Here is a 1069-nt window from a genome sequence, read left to right as displayed (position 1 = left end):
GGCAGACATACCCCTTTAGGGATATAAGCCTCCAGATTGGAGATTTCTTTCGGCTAGGGTTACAACCTACCAAAGATGAAGTAAAACCAAATGCTCAAAGTACCAGAACGAAGTGGATAAAACAGGCTTTAAGCCTAATATATGAGGAAGAAGAAGCATAAAGAGAAAACTTGCAGTAAATTTGGTGACTAGAGGCTCTGAAACTACAAAGTTCAAGCATCGAAACCTACAAAATCTAAACAAATCTATCGAGAAGCTTCTAGAGAAGTTACAACGTAGTCCAAAGTAGCTACGGGACTGTGGGTTTTGGTTTTATAGGTTCCAATGCTTGGACTTTTTAGTTTCAGAGTAAGGGCTCGATAAATTTGCGGCATCTTGATGACTAAGGAGTCATCAAGAATCCGCAAGTTTTCGTTTTTATTGTATTCCTATATTGGTATGCTACATTTGTAGTAATGCTTTCATAAGTCTTAAAATTATCCCAAATTTAATGTGCAATATCTCGGCCAGGGAAGGTTCAGATATGTCGCAATATGGCCTCACATATTCTGACCTTTGGGTACATATTTGCCAGCTTGTGTTATCATTCAATGTTTGCATCGCAGAATCACATTTACGAATGGGTAAGAGATCACAGAGTGCACCATAAATTTATGGACACGAATGCGGATCCGCATAATTCGAAGAGAGGCTTCTTCTTCTCGCACGTAGGCTGGCTGATGGTCCGCAAGCATCCGGACGTTATTAGTAAGGGAGCCACGATCGACATGAGCGATCTCGAGAAAGATCCTATCGTCGTCTTCCAACGTAGGTACGGCAATTTGTCATCGACGCAGATATTATTTTCGAAGATGGGTTGATAAAGTTTCACTTGTATTATCATGTATTCTTTCTTAAAGAAAAGATTATCATCCGGTTTCAACAAAATAAATTTCTACGTATACGTAACAGGTACTACGCTGTTCTGATGCCTCTTTTATGCTTCGTGATTCCCATGTTGGTACCGATCTACTTTTGGAACGAGAAACCCATATACGCGTGGTACGCTGCCGTTTGGAGATACGTAACA

At 40.3% G+C, this 1069-nt stretch overlaps 1 protein-coding gene across 1 annotated transcript; it reads left to right on the top strand.

The window, feature by feature from the left end:
• Positions 1–518: 518 nt before the first annotated feature.
• LOC105557746 (acyl-CoA desaturase-like) lies at positions 519–1063 on the top strand (the record flags this gene model as incomplete). Its single annotated transcript, XM_012005097.1, has 2 exons — positions 519–811; positions 952–1063. Coding segments are annotated over exons 1-2 (390 nt in total), but the record flags the coding sequence as incomplete, so codon positions are not given.
• Between the last annotated feature and the right edge of the window lie 6 nt (positions 1064–1069).

This window comes from Vollenhovia emeryi, unplaced genomic scaffold (assembly GCF_000949405.1).
Source record: "Vollenhovia emeryi isolate VEMERY1.0 unplaced genomic scaffold, V.emery_V1.0 DF951678.1, whole genome shotgun sequence".
NCBI classification, from domain to species: domain Eukaryota; kingdom Metazoa; phylum Arthropoda; class Insecta; order Hymenoptera; family Formicidae; genus Vollenhovia; species Vollenhovia emeryi.
The sequence above is the reverse complement of the archived record's forward strand: the minus strand, read 5'-3'. Positions and strand labels throughout refer to the sequence as shown.